The sequence below is a fragment of the Theobroma cacao genome, chromosome 5, assembly GCF_053813885.1.
Source record: "Theobroma cacao isolate CCN51 chromosome 5, ASM5381388v1, whole genome shotgun sequence".
Lineage (NCBI taxonomy): Eukaryota > Viridiplantae > Streptophyta > Magnoliopsida > Malvales > Malvaceae > Theobroma > Theobroma cacao.
In genome coordinates, this window is record NC_142643.1 from 32,749,990 (window position 1) to 32,769,314 (window position 19,325).

The 19,325-nt window shown below is 32.5% G+C and overlaps 1 protein-coding gene across 2 annotated transcripts; it reads right to left on the reverse strand.

Moving 5' to 3' along the window:
• Positions 1-5,138: 5,138 nt before the first annotated feature.
• LOC18594949 (uncharacterized) lies at positions 5,139-11,119 on the reverse strand. 2 transcript variants are annotated; one of them, XM_088806572.1, is made up of 5 exons: positions 10,883-11,119; positions 10,298-10,540; positions 9,522-9,740; positions 5,476-5,721; positions 5,139-5,355 (listed from the first exon to the last, which is right to left on the reverse strand). In XM_088806572.1, the coding sequence occupies exons 1-4, from the start codon at positions 10,982-10,984 to the stop codon at positions 5,479-5,481; spliced, it is 807 nt and encodes a 268-aa protein (XP_088662698.1). In that variant the 5' UTR covers positions 10,985-11,119; the 3' UTR covers positions 5,139-5,355; positions 5,476-5,478. The 2 variants fall into 2 exon arrangements, with proteins under 2 accessions (XP_088662698.1, XP_017977579.2); XM_018122090.2 differs by having other exon boundaries at positions 5,139-5,721.
• Positions 11,120-19,325: the final 8,206 nt, after the last annotated feature.

The window sequence follows — 19,325 nt, forward strand, 5'->3', positions numbered from 1 at the left end:
CTACGGAAAAAGGAATTTAAAAAGATAAATTTTCATGTTTTATGAATAAATGAGTTTCAATGAAATTAAATTATAAATTGTTTTGAAATTAATAGTGATTTTGAAAAATAGAGTACACGGAGACTGTTAATTGTGGCAATTTGATTGTTTAAATTAACTGGCTTATGATAAATCGAGCATGATTGGCTAGTTGGCAATTGTATTGAAATGCGAATTGTTTGGTTACCTTGAAAAACTACGAATTACAAAATTGCCATATCATGTTATTGAGTTTTATTATATGGTGGATTATATATTAATTAATCACTGCAGTAGGGGGTTTCTGTGGACCAGCCTTTTAGAGGGGCACGGTAAACCCCATTATATTCTTACCTCGAACGGAGAGGCGCGTAGGGTATCTCCTGGGGTAAAGTTTAGGGTTCACTTCACGCTAAACCACCACGTGAGGGGGAACTCAGCCAACGCCAAGGAACGGCTATGTTTTCAAAACAAAAACATGATTTATGTGAAATGTGAATTTTAATAGCCTTGGCGGTCTCGGTAGGATGCCTCGGCCAAGGTGTCCCCGAGAATGGATTTATGGCACAAGCCTAGATTTTTATAAGATTCATAAGCCTCTTTACGTGTTTTGAACAAAATGTGTTATAATGCTATAACCCAGTTTATAATGATTTACTTTATTGTCTCCATGTACTCAACTCTAGATGTTTATGATGATGTTTGTTTACTCATTGGGATTTTATAATCTCACCACCCTCCTTTCCACCCATTTCAGGTTCAGTATAGACTGTAGATAGTTGATCTCATCGAGGACTACAGTGGGATCTGCATTTTCCAAACCGTAGGTTCACAGTCCTCTTTACTTTTGTTTATTCGGGGGCACTCTTGTTATTGTAAATTAAATTAAATATTTTGGCTTACTGTATTTAAGTATGTATAAATTTATTTAACTTTTACGTTATAATCACGTATAACTCTATAAATATTGTTTTATAAGAAAATAGAATATTTTACTTAATATTTTTTTTATTTTCTTATTATATTCAAATAACCATAATTTCGTTTTAAATGAAGATTTTAGACTTTTAAACTCATTTTGAATATGAATTGTGTGTTTTGTACTTGTATATTACGTTTTAGCCAGTTTTAAAATTTTTGAGAAAAATGACCAAAATGCCATTGTGAGACGAAAAAATTAATATTTTATTTGTTTAAAGTTGGAAACAGCTTAAAATATTTTAGAACACGATATTTGACAATGGTTGCTCACAAGGGAACAGAGAAACTGATAGTAAAGCCTTGCGGGGTTTCGGGTTGACATTCCAGGCAATAAGTGTCTACCGGGACACCGCGGCGGTTGTCACGGGCTCGAGGGGAGTACCGGGTCGTGACATTTCTCATCTAAGAATTTTTGGGTGTGTGGTATATGTTTCAATTGCGCCACAATGCACAAAAATGAGCCCTCAAAGGAGATTAGGAATATATGTTGGATACGAATCTCCCTTTGTAATTAAATATTTAGAATTATCAATAGGAGATTTATTCATGACAAAGTTTGTCGATTATCATTTTGATGAAATAATTTTTCTAACATTAGGAGAGAGAAAAAGCAGTTGAAATTATTTTTTTCTTAGAATATATTATCATTATATAATTTTGATCATTGCATAAATCAATGTGAACTTGAAGTTCAAAAAAAAATTTATTTGTTAAAAATAACAAATTAATTGTCAGACATATTTATTGACCTAAAGAGAATAATAAAATCTCAAATTACAGTTGCAAATGTTCCTATTAGAATTGATGTCCTTATAGGACAAAACACGCTAAAAGTGTAGAAGACCAATCGATTCTAAAGATAAAATCTTCGAAAAAAAAAAAGAGTAAATATTTAAGATGGTCAGAAAGAAGAAGTCAAAACTCTAAAAGATATAATTGATAAAAATTTCAGAAGAAATTCAAGTACCTGAAATCATTGAAAATAAAGATATATCAATCAATTATATCATGACGGGAAAATATGGAACCAGAATGAAATAAACATCGACAATATTTTTGTATATAATATAATGCTGCATATTGTAAAAGAAAAATAGAGATCTTGAACTTATATTTATTGAAGAATGTAGACAAAGAAATGATTGATCAATGAGAAAAGACGTAATTAATGAGGAATTGAATTGATTTGCAAAACGTGAAGTTTTTTTATTTGTAGTCCGTACACCAAAAAGTGTAAAATCATTGATATATAAATGGGTATTTGTGCGAAAACGAAATGAGAAATATGAGATTATGAGATATAAAGCACGACTTGTAGTGCAAAGTTTTACCCAAAAACCTAGTATTGATTATAAAGAAACATATTCTCCTACGGTGGATATAATTACATTTCAATATTTAATTAGTTTGATAATACATGAAAAGCTTGAAATGCGTCCTATGGATGTAGTTATAGCGCATTTATACGGCTCACTTGATAATGATATTTATATAAAAATCGTTAAAAGATTTAAGTTGCTTGAAACATAAAATTTGAATTCTTGAAAAATTTATTTGATTAAATTAAATAATTTTTTTATGGATTAAAGTAATTCGAACACATATGGTATAATCGTCTTAATGAATATTTATTGAAAGAAAGCTATATAAATAATCCTATATGCCAATGTATTTTATAAAAAAATTTAGATATGAATTATCATAATTGTTGTTTATATTGATGAATTGAACATTATTGGAACTCCTCGAGAGTTATCAAAAGCTGTGGACTTCTTAAAGAAAGAATTTAAGATGAAAGACCTTGGAAAATAAAATTTTATTTGAGTCTTTAGATTGAATACTGGACAAATGAAATTTTATCCATCAATCAAATTATATAATAAAAGTGCTAAAACAATTATATATGGACAAAATATATTCATTGAGTTCACCAAAGGTTGTAAAGTCACTAGTTATGAAAAAAGGACCCTTATGATCTCATGAGGATAATGAAGGACTTTTTGATCCTAAAATACCGTATTTAATTGCAATTTGAGCATTAATGTATCGTACAAGCAATACATAACTTGATATATTATTTGTTGTAAATTTATTAGTAAGATATAACTCTTCTCTTAGTCAAAGACATTGAAATAGAATTAAACATATACTTCGACATCTCTGAGGAACAATGGATATAGGCTTATATTATTCAAATGCATTAAAATCAAATTTAATTGGTTATACATATATAAGATATTTATCTGATCCATATAAAACTTGATTTTAGACAGATTACTTGTTCAAATATGGAGGTATGACTATTTGATGGCGTTCTGTAAAACAAACTATAATTGCTATTTTTTTTAACCATACAGAGATTTTAGCAATTCATGAGGCAAGTTGTGAATGTGTCTGGTTAAGATCTGTAACTCAATATATTTAAAAAATGTGTGGCTTGTCAACCAAAAAGGAAATTCTAATAATGTTTATAAGGATAATATTACTTGCATAGCATAGTTAAAGGAAGGATACATTAAAAGCGATAAGACAAAACATGTTTCGTCAAAATTCTTCTTCAATCGTGTTCTCCAAGAAAAGGATGATTCTAGTGTTCAACAAATTAAGTCAAATAACAATCTATCATTTTTATTCACTGAAATCATTCCTTACACAACATATGAAAAGTTGGTATAAAAGATTGAAATGTATTATTTTAAAGATCTCTATAATGCAACCATCAGAAAAGTAAAATATGCACTGTGCTATTTTCTTTCATCAAGGTTTTTTTCACTAGGTTTTTCTTGATAAGGTTTTTAATGAGGTAGTATTTCAAAAGCGTATTCTTGAAGAGAATTATGTACTCTTTTTCTTTCACTCAAATTTTTTCCTATGAGGTTTTTTCTTAACAAGATTTTAACGAGGAATGTTCTTAATAAGGGAGAGTGTTATGAATAAATGTGTGAATGTTCATTATGTTATGATTCAAGAAGTGCAGACTAAGTCAAACAACCTAATAGGTAAGATGCAAGAAATGTAATATGATTTGAATTCTTAAATAGACTTAGATTAAAATTATAATTCAAAAGGTTGTTAACCTATAAATAGACCCTAAATAGATCCCTCACTTTATTTATAAAGACACAATTGAATAAAATCCTTTTATTCTCTCTAAATACTTTTTTACTCTCTTTAAATACTTTCTCTTATAGTTGTTCTCTTAATATTTATTTTATAACAATCAATAAATAATACTTTTTTTGTCAAATTGCATATATATATTTTTATTTCATTTCAAAATTATATTTACCTTTTTTTAACAACTAAACTCTTACTTTTTAGTACTTTTCTTTTAGGTTTTAAAATTTAAAATCTTATTATTATTTTATCAATTTCATAATTTTTTTAAAAATATAGCAAAACACTACAAGTCACTTGTAAGTAAAAAATACATCTATATAACTTATAATATTTTTTTTTACTTTTTAAAATTAAAAATACTACAATTATCAATATTATAAAATAATTTACTTGAACATGTTTTTTTAAACTTGAGTTGAGTTCAAAATATTATTTTTTTTTTGAAAAAAATAAGATTCTAACTCATACTCTTTAAATAGAAAAATTATGTACTAATCAATAAATTAAATGTTCAAATGTAAAACTTTATTATATTGATAAATATTTTTTTATTTAATTTTAATTTTAAAATATATTTAATAATATTAAAATTAATTATAAATTCAATTAAAATAAGTAGACCAAACTCTAATTTATAATCATAGATAAACTTTAAAGATATCAACCCAACCCAACTTAACCCGACTCATGGACTCATGTACCTGAGATGGACATGGACATTTGAACAAAGTTCCCTAAGACCCAAAGCTCACTTTATGAATGAAGTTATTTGTAGTCTTACTTGCGTGCTTAACTGGCCTGCAGGATACTGGAGCAAAGAACATAGACAAAATAATTGAGCTACAAACTAAAGATTACAAGGAAGAAGGAAAAATGAAGAAGCAATTAATAAGAAGACCAGTTGTAATTTTTTTGATAAAAAGATTCTCATCCATTGATAAAAGCCATCCAATATCTACATACCAAGTGAAGTCCATTTTATGGTAAGCTGACTTAATCTTTATGCAGTTACGACAACGTAAACAAAAGATGATACAGCAATTTCATTTTCACCAAAGTTTGTAAATTACACCTGTAGTGTATAAGATAATAATACATGCACCAATCAGATGGATACAAAGATGAGAATCGAAGGAGTAATTAAGATCAAGCACATTTCGGTGGCAACAAGGCAGCAGCAGCAAAGTGAATAATTCATTGAGGACCACCTCCACTGATAACATAATGGAGCCACCCCTACAATGCCGACATAGCATCTTACACACCAGATCAAAGCAGAAAGAATGGACCAAGCACTACACGCTGTGCTAGCAAATAAAACATAACACATATTGTCAATTGAGAAAGAACACGTACTTGCTACAGCAGGGGCATATCTTCTAATGATATTTTAGCTTCCTGTTCTTGTTCACACTTCTTACCATTGTCACTTATTATCTTCCCACATAAAGCATCATTCTGCACCTTAAGGACTTTATTTTCAATTCTCAGTCTTGCATTCTCATCCTCAAGCAGTGATAAGTTATTATTAAGATTGGCATTCTTCCTCAGTGAAGCGTTTTCATCTCTTAGCTTCTCATTTTCAAGACGCAGTGGATCGGCCTACAATGAAAACTACAGATTCAAAAATATATACCAGCATATTTAAGCTCAAACATGTATGAGAGCATCGAATGTTCTCTTTTTGGAATGAGCTTACGGTAATAAAAGCTCAAAATCATTTTAACTAAAGTTTATTAACAAAGCCCATATGAAATCAATAATAAATTATTATGAACAATTGAAGTTACTAATAATAAGTTTTTATACATAACACCTACATGAGTTTATAAAAAAAAAAAAATTATACATTTTGTATCAAAGCTATTAACAAATTCTCGATTTGATACCTAAAATTTAAAAATCAATAAAAGCAAGATACCTTAATCTTTTAAGTTTTGATCATAATTCCACGCGAGTCCATTAGTATTCGAAATTAGCAGTCTATTGATGCGTGCATCAAATAAATATATTTAATGAGATATTAAATACTTAATTAGTTTAAGTTAAACTAAATTTAGGATCAAATTTAGATATTCTTTGTTATTTTAAGTTAATAATGTCAGTTTTATGTTATTTATATTTATTTTTATGTTTTTTTAAGAATAGGATCAAAAATAATTTCAATTGGTGAAGAAATGTGCATGTGCTCTGTTTGCATACATTTCCGTTTTTTGAGCTTCTCTTCCATTATAGAAGTCTAAATGACATGATTTTTGAACCATTAAAAAGCTAAAAGGTAAAGCTACAACTTTGATATTTACTACTTTGCCCAATTATAATCGGAAGGTGGTCAAAGTCTTTGTCGAAGTGAAATTACTGCACTATAAGAGCAGAATTGAAATAGAACGTTTGAGAGTTGCGATTCTAGGAAATAAGAGTCCTGAGGCTCACCGTATTTTTCAAAAATAACAAGCTTACGGGATTTTGAAAGCAAAGGCTTTTAAAGGCCATTTAAAGGACCTTTTTCAGAGATTTATGAGAAAAGGCAATGAGTATTTTATCTAAAAAAAAAAAAGCAAAAAACAAAGCAAGAAAACAAGAAAATTAGAGGGAGAATCAAGATCAAAAATCTTCAACTATTAGTTTTCTATCTACTTTTGTATTTTTCTTATTTTCTTTGACTTCAATTAATAGTTAATTTTTTTTGGATGAAAGTTTTATTACATATTATGAACTAAGTTATTTTTCTAGGATTGCAATTGAACTCACACGTAATCTAAATTTTTAATCTCTTTCTTATTTATTTTCAATGGAATTGAATTGTTTATTCAAATTTGTTCTTAATACTTTTAATTGCTTGGCCACCAATTAAATTGATTTAGGAACTTAAACAAACTTAAGAAAGAGAGTTTAGTGTAGACTAAAATTGAAATAGCATATGATCATATTAATTTATTTGTGTATAAGATAGAAATATACCTCTATGTCATATGTAGCCAAAATTAGAGTAAGAACTTAATGAATTTATTTTAATTTCAATTCACATAAAGATATAGCGTTTTGGTTAAAATAGATATTTTTATAAGATAGTCGAAAGACACTTATAAATAATTGAATACTCTAGGTTAGCAATTCAACCCATTGAAACAAGTTGAGAAAAAGAGATAAGATTTAGATGAAATGCGAGGGATATCGTAATCTTAGACTTGTTTGATTTGCTTTTTACCAATTATCTTGTTGTTTTAATTTTTAATTAAATTAGTTTTGGTTGAGTAATTTTTAATGTAATTAGAATTCAGATTTTACTTATTTGAATAAAACTAAATTGTACTAATTTTAGTACGAAATAAAATTTTAAATCAATTCTCTGTGAGATCGATATTTTGCTTGCTTATATACCATCTATTCGATACATATACTTGCGTAGTAGAATTTTAATGGACATCTATTCCAAATGTGTATATGGCGTTAACTGGCAAACATGAAATATCTAAAATACCCTTATTCTTTCTCCACTCTTTTCTACTTTTTTACTTTCTCTAAGGCCGACCAACGGTACTTCTTTACGCCAATTGCACGAGCACCTTATCATGCCCCTCCAATGTGATCTCACGCTCATTGGCGCTCCTCAACACTGTAGGAATGCTAGATCAAGCACTCTTCAACCAGATCTGGCCACGAAAGCATCAGATCTAGTGTTCCTGTCACTGGATCTGGTCAGGGAGTGCTAGATCACGCTCCTCCAACACAATCTTTTGCTCACCGATGCTCTAGGCGCCATAAGTAATTTATTATTTTTTTTCAGTTTTTCTATCTTGTGATCCAACAATCCTACAGCTGCTTATATTTATTTATGTTTCTAAATTGTAAATTTTTTTAAGCAGCTATTTTTTTGGTATGGGCAAATATTCCTGAACCTCTTATAGGATCTTCTATTATTCGACTAGGCTGGCAACATTTCTTGTGCTAACTCAATGTTGTGTGATACTTTTTTTTAGAATCCCCTGTACTCACCCTTCTCTATTTCAGTGGAATTAGATTAAATGTATGGGAAAAAAAGTGATGGTCTTAATGCAAGTTCCTAGTTTAGTAGTAGCTTTTTTACACATTTGGTGGCTTATTGTTTGAAAGATGATTGGAGTTCAAAAATTTTACTGAAAATATATTAAGTTTAGATCTTAGCAATTTATGATAATGAAAACCAAGGGGTAATAGATTGTTGGATGCCACATGATACCTTTTCTCAAGAAATAGGCTGCTAAGATTTTCACAATAATTTTGAAAATATCTAAACCTCATATTGAATAGGGCACTTAGGGGAACCATGTACCTCTTGAACTCCCATGCCTTGCTAATGCATGGACAGTAACTTTGTTTTGTTTTTCAAACATCTTGCTCATTGATGTATATCAACATTTTTTTTACATTGTGTAACAAATGTTATTTGTAGATATGTTGAACATTTAATCGTTAGGATTGTTGTCTTTTTTTTTAACAACATCATGCTCATTGATGAACGCAGAATAATTTTTGTACATATTATGATAGTTTTTCTGCATTTATTGACAAATTGTACAAATGTCAAAAATTAATCAAAAAAATTCTATTAATAACAACATTCTTAATTTTTCTTATTGATTTAAATTTTCAACCTCAAGTGTATATAAAATTTTGCAAACCCGCTGTGTAGCATGGGTATTCCTCTAGTTTAAAGTTAAACCATTCTTCTGGTCTGATAAAAAAGGTTAAACCATGCTAATAACCACTAGTACCTTAGGATGAGTACTTCAAAAGGTAATATATTTGTTCACTATTATAAGCAATCAGGAGTATAGCCATTATATTCTTCAAGTAAAATGAAAAGAAAATGGCTAAAGTACTATATAAGCCACTAAACTTTTTCAATTTTCTTAAATAAGCTCCTATTCGTTTATTTGTATCCAAATAAGACCATATCTTATGATGTATACCAAGATAAGTCCTTATGTTAAGAGAAATATATCATATGCATCCCCTGACCTTAACGGCCGTATACCCTGTAAGCATCTTTTGCACATGTGGACATTGATGTGGCTTTTCTAAAGTGGCTGAATAAGCTGAGTGAAAAAATATCCAGCTTGAGACATGATCATTCTAGTCAGCTAATTTTGCCACATTAAAAAGCACCACATCGTCAGCAATGAGTGCAAAGGATGCAAGCTGACTATGAGCCTAACAATGCAAAGGTTACATGTGTCACATGACATTTTTTTATCATCATAAAGACTTATTTGAATAAAAATCATAGAATAGTTTATTTTGGTACAATAAGAAGATAAAAGCTGATAAAAGAATTTTGGATAGTTTAGAGGCTTATTTAGCATTTTACCCCAAAAAAAAAATTACATATAAAGGAAGAGTCAAGAGAAAGAGAGACTTACTAAAAGCCCTGAAAGTGTTTGCACAAGGACATTTTGCTTCCCATACTCACGCTTCAGCTGAGAAAGATTATTCTTCAACTGGTCAATCTCTTTTGCTTGATCTTTCAAGGTTTGATCCATCACTGCATTATCCTTTTTTAAACGTTCATTCTCCTTCTTTAAAGTATTATTTTCTCCTCTAAGCACCTCCAAATTCGATTCCATTTCCACTTTGACTTTCTGAGTAGAAAGGAAAGCAAGCAAGAAGACATATCATTCATGACTCATACAACCCATCCTTGCTCCCAAATCCTCAAAAAGAGAAAGAGAAACATAATTGTTATGTATATTGAAATTCTACAATTAAAACTTCCTTTTCAATCTCTCACTTGCATCTCTAAACACTAATGCTTAATCTCTCAACCTACTCTGGAAGGAACAACAACAAAAGTTGGAGTACAATGACAGATAAGTCACGAAAGATTATATTTTTTTTTATAATCAAATTATTAATAAGTTCAAATTTCGGCAGGTTGCCAGGTTTCATATTCTATTTTGGGCAACAAACAAACACCAGAATGAAAAGTAAATGAAACTCAATATTATCTAATAAATACAAATAAAGAACCGAGACATTGAATCTTAGAATTTTTTTCCCCATAATTAAAATTAGCACTATTCAATAATAAAAGACCAACTTGACTCTTTTTCCCCTTTTATTCCTAAGGCATTTCCCACTAGTCCAAAATTCAGCAAAGAGTGAAGAGAAATGAGAAGAGAAGGGATGGTATCCTCACCTTACAATTTTCCCGATATTTCTTATCAGTTTTCCTTTTCCGATCTCTATCTGGTTCAGATAATTTTGAATTGGTTCTGTTCAAAAGAGAAGCGTTGGAATTGTTTGGAGCTTGAGATGCTTGGGCGGTGCTTACACTAGGCTGGATTGGGATATTTCCAGGTTGATTATTGCTTGGAGGCCAGAGGGTGTTCGGAAAATGAAATAATTCCATTTGTTGCGGCTGAAAAGGCGTACTCCAATCCTGAAAATGCAAAATATTTTTACTCAAAAATGATCATCTACACAATCAAATAGAATAATAGCTTCAATTTCTGTATTCCATTCTGCAAAATAAAAAATCACCCACAGCCACAAACCCCGGAATATATTGGAAAACATGAAGATTATTAAGTCCACAGATCCATCTATAACATAAAAAAGAAGTAGAAAAGAGAAGAAACCCCCAAAAGAGCGGATCCGTAATCTAACAGAGCAAAACAATCTCTTCCTACAAAGTCAACGACCAATTAATCTGTGGGTTAAACGTAAAAGAAAGAAAATATATACAAATAGCATCCTTTTTATTCTGATAAGAAACGCTTACATCTTCAACACCATGAGAGCAGGTTTCACCGGGGCGCTTCTGGGAGAGGCTGGCCTCCTGCAGTACCCGATAAATAAATGCATCCTGTAAGTCCTCCTCCATGGATTGTTTTAGCAACAAAGAAGCATCTATGGCAGATAGCCCATTTCCATATATACTTGTAAACAAGGTAATTGGCTTGGAGGTGAGACTCGCGACAGAAATAGAGAGTCCATGAGAAAGCCCGAACTCCAAAGATGGCCGGCCCCACCATCAGAGTCGCGCGATACACGATTGTATCGATAACTCAAGGGATCGTGCGATGTTTGGCCCTTGCTAGTGTGCAATGCCTATTATGTCTCACGATCCCCATGTTACTAAGGGATTTAATCGACTTTTACACATACAAAAGTAGGACTCTCTTTGCTTCAACATCTTTTCCTTTTCTCTCCATCTGCCCTTCACGTAGTTAACCTCTTTGCACCTCTTTTTCTCTTCCTTTGCTTCAACATCTTTTTTCCTTCACTTTCTCTGCTCTGCACGTGATTAATTCTAGAAGGCCCATTGAAGCTTCTTTTTAAATATATTATAGATTAGCTTTTTGTTATGTAAATATTTTCATAAAAAATATAAATTAGTAACAAGTGAAATCAAGGAGATTAGAATTAAAGTGAAGAACATAATAGTTGGGATAAACTTGAATTATTATAAAAATTCTCTTTTCTCTAAGTAAAGAGTTATTGTAATAAAAATGTTGTACAATTAAATTTGATAAAATATTATGAATTTTTTATCAATCAAAGATGATATAAAACTTGAATATATAAAAATAGATCTTTTTTTATTTAATTATTTTTTTAAAATTAAAAACGTAACACTATATGCTCGACACATTACGCTTTCTTTTCAACTTTCTTCCATAGTTTTGGTTTTTCTCTCTCAAGAACAATTTTTAATTAAAAATTATTATATATGTACCACTTTAATTATTCTCCCATCTCTTTGTTGCAATGCTTTAAATTATTCATCATTTTAACATATATTTTGAAAAAATATAATTATGACTTTTCATAAAATCTCTAACATGATATATTTACTTAACAAATTAACGAATATTATTTATTTTGAGTAAAAAATATAATACAAACATTTTGAACATTTGACTCATTAATTAGTACATGATTTTTTTATTTAAAAAATAAAATTCAAATCTTTCTTTCTTCAATTTTAAAATATATAATATAAATAAACAAAATAAAAAACATCATATTTCATAAATAGATAAAACACCTTTTTCCTTTTTAATTGGATTCGAATATTAAACTTAAATCAAGCTCGGTGACTCAATAAAAAGGGAATTTGGGCCAAATCAAGTGAGTCAAGCCACCAACAGCCCACTCCAATTTTCTTCTCTTTAAAATACCCCAATTTGTTCATGTAATAAATAATAATCACATGTTAATTCAAATATACTCATACCCTAATTTATGAGATTGACTATTTACTGCATCGTGAAGAAATTAACCAACCCGCATAAACACCTGCAGCACACAAAAAATTTGAAGAACAAGAACTCCTTGCCAACACCCAGCAAGCCCACATATTCCAAGTCCACTTAAAATTAAACAAGAAGAAACAAAAATCAGTACCAATCCTCCCTTTGAATTTACGAACAGGTGTAACCCCAAAATGACAGCCCGTATATGTCATTACCCTTCACAGTTTTCATCACCAACCTTTTCAGGCCCAACTGGTGCATACCTTCACAATCTTTGGACTCTCCCCTTTGCTAGTGAGTTAGCCTCCTCGTTAGCAAACCGAATCACATGCTCAATTTCCCAATCTCTCACATTTGCAAGAATCTGGTGAATCTGAATTATCTCCTTTCTTATTCTTCATTAGACTTCATTTAGATTACGTATGCACTTAACCAATGTTAGATGAATCACTTTCAAAGAGAAGCTTATGCGATGTTACCCAAGCTAAAGCAGTAAAGATGAGGACAGCTCCTTTGGCAGCTAGCAACTCAGCGACGTTGGAATTTATGGGTCTGTAACCCCCAGAGTCTTAGAGAACAAGTTCATAATGTCACCATTATAGTTCCTAAGAATGCCTCCAATTCCAGCTTCAAATATATATATTAATTTGTTCTTATTGATCTAAATATGGTTTCATTATTTCACAGAAAAAAAAACATTTTAATCTTAATATTAAATAAGACTTAAGTTTACCCCTTAAGCTGAAAATCATAATTCTACCTTCGAACACCAAATATATACAAGTGATAAGAATAAATTGGACTTGGATAAAGATTATAAATTTAAAATTTCACACACACATAAATAGACCATCTTATTTTGTTCGTTCATTTTTTCCCTTATGTTCCAAAATTATTTCTTTTTCTTTTTTAAACACCTAATACACTAGCATTTTATCTTTCAAAATTATTTTTTATATTAAAAATTACATGGTATCAATTTCATAAAAAAATTAAAGTTTTAATATACAATATAACAAAGAGAAAATATCTTATTTTGTTCGTACATTTTTTTCCTTATGTTCCAAAATTATTTCTTTTTCTTTTTTAAACACCTAATACACTAGCATTTTATCTTTCAAAATTATTTTTTAGATTAAAAATTACATGGTATCAATTTCATAAGAAAATTAAAGTTTTACTATACAATATAACAAAGAAAAAATTGTGGGAAATGACATTTGTAGTAAGGTGACTTCAAAAATGACCGTCTTTATAATTTTAACTGTTTTTAGCCAATTTTTGGCACGACTTGACTAGAATACCCTTTACTCCAATTAATCCAAATGAAGGCGCGTCTCAGTTTCTTTTTTTTTGCTTTCCCGCCATTCAGCTTAAAATTTCAAAATTAAATCTCGATTTAGATTTAGCTATCCCTCCGTCCAGCTCTCCAACGCCATCGAGGTCTATATCGGCAGCCAACTTTCTCACGATCCCAAAGTGCAGAGATGACATCAAGGTATTTTTTATGGGTTCTTGCGTTTATTTAAGATTATTCATAGAATGAAAAAGTTGATGGGTAAATTATATGAGTTTGGAAACTTAAATCTGGGTAGGGGTAGCGAAATCAATCAGTTTATAGACGATACGTGAATATTTGTTAGGCATTGAGTCACTGGATATTAGGGTGTGTGACTGGATATTAGGAATCGTTACCTGTTTATTTGGCACTAGGTGCTTGAATATTTGTTGAGCATTGCGTGAGTTCTTTATAGGCATTACGTGACTGAATATATGTTGAGCGTTGCGTGACAGGTAATACGTGACTGCATATTACCTGACTGAATATTTGTTAAGCATTGCGTGAGTTCTTCATAGGCATTACGTGACTGAATATTTGTTAGCATTGCGTAACGGATGTTACGTGACTGAATATTTGTTGAGCATTGCGTGACCTATTTGTAGGCATTGCGTGACTTTAGCTACCTAATGCTGAAGGTGATTCTCTACTGATTATCTTCAATAACCTAATAAGCTCTAATGTAATTCTTGAAGTTTATATATAATTTTAGACTTGTATAGTAGCAATAGTATTAGATTTTGCTTGGTCTACCATGATGCCTAAATTAAAAAAAAAAAAAAAAAGAAGAGAAAAAAGGAAACGATAGTGAATTTCTTGAAAAAGAGAAAAGAGGTAACATTAAAATCCTTTTTGATTAGTGAAAAAGAGAGAAAACCTTTAAGTTGCTTTTTATTAAGAATTTCTTGGAAAATGATGTTTGGCCTGACTTTTGCTTTTAAAAGGTAGATAAGATGAAAGGGCAGGCCGAACATGTACTTAATAACCAATTCAGCCCCCTTTCATTGCACTGATATGGCTGTAGAAAACGAAGAGTCAACTTTCATGCCTATAAATAAAGGGAACCATTAACCATTTGATTCAAATTCAATTATCTTAATCAATTTTAGATAATTGAAAAATGATGTCCAGAGATCCAATAGTCGAGAAGGGGAAAGAGGTAGCCTCCGAAGAGGAGGAGGTGCCTTTGAGTGTGAGGGACCAATTGCACATATTCTTGAGTGTGAGGGACCAGTTGCACATATTCCAGCAAGAGATGCAAGTCCTCATTGACAACCTGATGCAAAGGACTTTTGACTTGGAGGCTGCCATCCTGAGCAACGAAAAGATTCTTGCTAAGATAGAGTTCAAAGTAGATGAACTTATGAAGAAATGAACTACGGTTCATTTTTTTGGTATCATCTCCTTGTATTTTCGAGGGGGTCTTTTTAATAAAATTTGAATAAAATTTATAGTAATTTTTATGTTCATTGAGCACATATTTTGTTGAGTTATTTTGTTCGTTTAAGTTAAGTTATGCTGTATAACTTCGTGAGTGGATGTTAGGCATTGGGTGACCTATTATTAGGTATTGGGAGAGTGGGTTATACGCGGTGCATGAATTGTGCAATGCATATCTTTTGTTAAGACATTGCGTGAGTAGTTTGTATGTATATGGAATACAGTACCTATGGTGACGTGTTGTTATGTATTGCGTGACGTTGGGTCAGTACGTGACTGTTTAAGTTGGCATAACGTGAGTGGATATTAGGCATCGATTGACTTATTATTAAGTATTGCGAGATTGGTCTGCGTGACTTGTGCAATTCACCTATTGTTTAGAGGCTTATTATTCATTGGGTGACTTATTCTTAGGTGTTGTGAGCCTGGCAGTGCATGACTGACTTGTGTAATTCATGTGTTACTTTGAGACTTTTGTTCAGTAGTTTTTTAGGTAGTGTGTGACTAGTTTTTATATATTATGTTACCTGTTGTAGCGAGAGTGGTGGCGCGTGACTTGTGCAATTTATGTGTTGTTTTGAGGCTTTTGTTCAATAGTTTTTTAGGCTTGCGTGACTGGTTTTTATATATTACGTTACCTATTATAGTGTTAGTGGTGGCGCGTGACTTGTGCAATTCATGTATTGTTTAGAGGCTTTTGTTCAGTAGTTTTTTAAAGTTGCGTGACCGATTTTTATATATTGCGTTACCTATTGTTATATATTGCGAGAGTGGTTGCACGTGACTTGTGCAATTCATATGTTGTTTAAAGGCTTTTGTTTAGTAGTATTTTAGGGTTGCGTTACTGATTTTTATATATTACGTGACCTGTTGTTATATATTGCAAGAGCGGTGGTGCGTGACTTATGCAATTCGCCTTTTGTTTAGGGGCTTTTGTTCACTAGTTATTAGGCATTGCATTAATATGTATTAAACATTGCGACACTTAATTTCTATTAAATTTCTGCGGTCAGCCAAAGGTGACTTAGGCATTGCATAAGTGGTTTCGATGCATTGAGGGACTATTTTTGATAAATTGACTGATCGTGACACTTATTTTCTATTAAATTTCAGCGGCCTGCCAAATGTGAAGCTTATGATTACATACGGTGGTCATTGGGTGGATGACACTTACAAGGGTGGTGAGACACGAGTGAGGGGTGTTGGGAGTGATTTGTCATTTTCGAGACTAGTGAAGCTGGTTGAAGAGGTTGTTGGGTCAACTCACATAATAATGAAATTGAGCTACATGCATCGCTCAGTCATGCAGCAGGGTTTCGCACGCAGTTATCAGGGATTATGAAGATGTAGCGATTATTCTGCGAGATGAGAGGGCAGTTGTTGTGTTTGTGACAGTTAAGGCAGGAAATGCAAACGATATTCCACATGAGCATGGTATCCAACATAGTAATCAACAAGAACAGAATGTTAATTATTTTGACATGCCACACCATGCATTTCCTAACAAACAACCATGGCAATCACGTTTGATGTATCCTTATGAGTTTCAGCAGCCCAGTGCACACATGAGGTGTTTGCAAATGATGTCTGCATAATTTCGATCGGAATGTGCATCGAACGAAATACTCGGTACTTTGCAACAAACATAACTGTCACTCGAAAATGCATTGGGTCCATTGTCATTAGCAAACGACACTGTGATGGTTGTGAGTGATGATGATGCATCTGATTAGATTGAAGATGATGTTGAAGAGGACGACACGGCGGATCGAAACCATGAGTTACGTTATGACTGTAAAGATGATTACGTTGGCGGACATGAAAACCGTTCAGAGGACGATAGGGTTAAGCAGACCGACATTCCTGATTGCAATCATGTAGATGGTGGTAGAGGTCATACCACAACAGTTGTGTTAGAAGAGGTTAAGTTGGACGACCATTGCAGAACCGTTGAATTAGAAGATGTTGAGGGTGCAGACCCTATTTACGAGAACGCCATCGCACTTGAGAATGGCATTCGTTTGCCTGATGACAGTGATTAAGAGAGGGTAAATACAGGGGTATCTCGTCAATGGATTATTCTCGGGCTAGATATGATATCCTTTCAAACAGTTGGGAGTGAGGAATCCAAATCAATGGACGACCACTTATATTACGAAAAAGTGTTTCTATCGAAGGTTGAATTGAAACGAGCTTTGAGCATGTTAGCACTAAAAGAGTATTTTGAGTTTAGAGTTAAAAAGTCATGTCACGCTCGTTTTGAGGTTGGTCGTAAAGATAAGGCAAGCAAGTTTGCTTTACGTGCAACAAAGTTGCCTGAGGGAGAATATTGGTAAGTTCAGACGTTGCATAAGGTACACACGAGTACTGTCGATGGTTTGCAATGTGGGTACTGAACTACAAGCGCGAGGGTAATTGGTGAGCTTATCTCCAGCAAGGTGCAAGGAAATTGTGTAACCCATTGAGACCAAAGGAAATAATGGAAGAGATGAATCACAAGTGGGGATTGCAATGCCTATATGGTAAGGCCTGGCAAGCGAAAAAGTACGGGGAGAGTCTTGTGTTCGGTTCGTTGGAAGAGTCATTCCAACTCTTCCCCTCGTATTTTCATATGTTGGAACGTGAAAATCTCGGTATTGTGACGTGTGTCACTACTGATGGGGAACAACGATTCAAATATTATTTTTAGGTGTTCGGGTCATGTATTCGGGCGTTCGGTGCTGTAATGCGGCCTGTAGTCGCTATCGATGCCACACATATGAAAGGCAGATTCAAGGGTATTCTGTTTGTGGCTGTATGTAAAGATGCCAATAAGTAGATATATCCACTTGCATTTGGCATTGGCCATGTCGAAGACGAAGAGTCTTGGTCGTGGTTTCTTAACCAATTGCGTCGTGCGATTGGTTGTCCTAAAAATGCAATGTTCATTTCTGATCAGCATCTTAGTATTAAGAATGCAGTTGAGAAAGTGTACAAGGACACTTATCACGGTCTATGCAATTACCACTTAGGGAAAAACGTTAGAAACAGGTTCAAGCGCGAATATGTTGCAGCGATTTTCACTATGGTCGCCAACTGCTATAGGGTCACCGATTTTGATAGACATATGAATCAGCTGAAATAGCTTTACAAACCTGTTTATGATAGCCTTATGAGAGTAAGCCCTGAGAGATGGGCACGTGCACAGTCACCAGTAAGGCGATACAAGCTAATGACATCCAACACTGCGAAGTGTATTAACTCCTGCCTGAGGCATGCAAGAAAAATGCCAATAACAGTCTTGATCGAGTACATCAGAGGCATGTTTCAACGTTGGTTCCATGATCGACACAATGAGGCATTGAATTTGACCACGCCCCTCAGCCCTTGGTGTCACGACCCAAATTTTGGGCCATGATCGGTGCATGGGCCTAATGGAAGTAGTCCACTAAGCTAAAGCAAGCCTATTAATCTGACATGTTCATCATTCCATCATAAACTGTTAAGTCACATTTCATACTTGAATCAAAATAATATTAAACATTGCCACCTCATATTGGCATACCAAACAAGTGTATATACATTGTCTACAATATATATCTTAATAATTTACATTAAGTTTGTCTATACACAACAAAAAGAGACTCAATGTCTAGCGTAGAAACTCGACGAATGTACAGCTATTGAATGCCGAGGCACCTACCAAAAGATGGATACAAGTCTACAAGGATACCTCATCCTAGTTACCGACTGCCTTGTGATATGAAAACATGAAGTTGAAACTGGTGAGTATAAACTCAGTGAGTGAATAAGAAAGGGAACAAGCATACAATAAGGAATGTTTAACGAAATCATGATGCATTCTTTTTCAAAACAATGCAATTTTTTTTATTCTTATTAAAAACCTCTCATCAAGCCCTTAAATGATTAATCATTTAAAAATCATGAACCCATACATAACGAACCATTTGAAGAATGAAAGCTTCAATGATACACAAGCAAGTCAAATACGACAATGAATCTTCGTTGCAGCATAGCTGCAACGAGAATGCCTTTCCGCTGTAGTGACGTTGGGATTAAGTTATTAGCCGAACGAGGGTTTCTCAACTGGCCGAGGGTTTCTCACTAAACCTCCTCATTTTAAACTTAACTCATTTAGTCCTTAATGTTGGAAGTCCATGCTCAGATATGGTAGCAAATAAGTGAAA

Coding starts and splice junctions, on each gene's coding strand:
- LOC18594949 (XM_088806572.1), bottom strand. CDS start 10,984: ATGGAGGAGGACTTACAGGATGCATTTATTTATCGGGTACTGCAGGAG. Junction 10,541..10,882: donor GCTCTCATGGTGTTGAAGAT/GTAAGCGTTTCT, acceptor TTGCATTTTCAG/GATTGGAGTACGCCTTTTCA. Junction 5,722..9,521: donor AAACACTTTCAGGGCTTTTA/GTAAGTCTCTCT, acceptor TTTTCATTGTAG/GCCGATCCACTGCGTCTTGA.